General features: G+C 53.1%; 1 protein-coding gene across 1 annotated transcript; it reads left to right on the top strand.

Moving 5' to 3' along the window:
• Positions 1-246: 246 nt before the first annotated feature.
• LOC127348723 (uncharacterized) lies at positions 247-894 on the top strand. Its single transcript, XM_051374650.2, has one exon. It carries the CDS (start codon positions 357-359, stop codon positions 813-815), a length of 459 nt encoding a protein of 152 aa, XP_051230610.1. The 5' UTR covers positions 247-356; the 3' UTR covers positions 816-894.
• Positions 895-1,552: the final 658 nt, after the last annotated feature.

The raw sequence follows: 1,552 nt of genomic DNA, 5'->3' as shown, positions 1-1,552 counted from the left end.
ATCCTGCCCAAAACGGGGGCCAGAGGAGAAAACGGAACGGATGGACCTGTCGCCGAACCTCCCCGTCGCCAAGTTTTTGTCCGTGCCCAAACGTGCGAGCCCTGGCAGTGCCAACGTGGGAAATGCCGGCAAGCAAACCTAAACGTGCCGCTGCTTCCGGCGAGCGGAGCCCAACCGCATCCTCCTCCTCCTATAAATCCCACAGCCTGCCCCTCGCGTCATCCTCATCCATTCCAGCAATTGCAGCACGGAGTCAACGTACCAACTCAAGGAACGAAATCCTGATCCAAGCTCCGATAAGCTCCATTCCAACTCACCGCGACCGATCGATCTTCTCTTTGCGCGCTCCTAAACCCATGGCTACCGTCGCCGGAGGAGCAGCGCTGCACCTGCGCGTCCCGTCGCCAGCATTGGAGCCGGTGCGACGACAACGAATGGCTTCGAATTCGATAAGGTGCGGCCGCGTGCGCGGGGCGGCGACGGCGAGGTCAGCGGACGGGGTGGAGGAGGACCACTACCGCACGCTGAGGCTGGCGCCGGGGGCCACCAGGGCCGAGGTCAAGAAGGCCTTCCACCGCCTCGCGCTGCAGTACCACCCGGACGTCGTGCGCCGGCGCGATGGCAACGACGACGACGACGGCGTGGACTTCCAGCGGATCAACGTGGCGTACCAGACGGTGATGGGCAACGTGCGGGAGGCGGAGGCCAGGCTCGAGAACTGGCGCGCTCGGTACGGCCTCGCCGACGAGGACCTCGAGCGGTACCGCCGCTGCCTCAACGACGAGGACGAGGACGACTTGTTCGCCGACTTCTGAATCCTGAAATGGCTGGCGTGTACGTACCTGCACGCTGGTGTGGTTCTCACCATGAGGCGGCAGCGCTGTAAATGCAGTATCTGTGAGATTTCGCTGTATTGCTTTCTCCCCCTGCTTTTATCGTGGGGAAAAGGGATACAGAAATTAATTTCAGCTAGGGTTCTAACACTTGTAACTCTTCTCTCCTTCAAGCTGCTGTGATTGTGACATGGAAACGAATTCTCTAGCAAACAAGTGAGTCTGCTTTTCAAGGCATATGCCTTTCAGAACATGTGATTCGTGTAACGTTATAATTTACGAGTGTGCAAAATCTCAGCTCGAAAAACCGTATAATCAGGGCTACACAAAAATGACAAAATCTGACATAATGCTTCAACCACATTTTCTTTTTTGAAGCACATCACGTATGTACGTACGTTAACCCTATGGCAATCTCCGAGAAACTGAGTCCAAAAAACTGATTCAGTTTTATAAGATAACTAAGTGTTAAACCTGGGGTTTAAATTCAGATGTTTAAATTCAGATGAGCTGGGGTACCACTGTCATCCTAACCCTCCAATCACAGATTGATTCCCTTAAACCACACTTTCAAACACCTGAAAGGAGAAGTGGTCCATATCATGTATCGGAAGCACGCACAACGAAGCAATGGCTAGCATCAAGAATAAATCTAACATGATTTAAGGGAGCAATCATTAGAAACATATCACAAATTCATGATGCAAAAAATGTCTCCT

Source organism: Lolium perenne, chromosome 4, assembly GCF_019359855.2.
Source record: "Lolium perenne isolate Kyuss_39 chromosome 4, Kyuss_2.0, whole genome shotgun sequence".
Lineage (NCBI taxonomy): Eukaryota > Viridiplantae > Streptophyta > Magnoliopsida > Poales > Poaceae > Lolium > Lolium perenne.
The sequence above is the reverse complement of the archived record's forward strand: the minus strand, read 5'-3'. Positions and strand labels throughout refer to the sequence as shown.

What these genes read in the sequence shown, in the direction of transcription:
- LOC127348723 (XM_051374650.2), top strand. Translation starts at nt 357, where the DNA reads ATGGCTACCGTCGCCGGAGGAGCAGCGCTGCACCTGCGCGTCCCGTCG.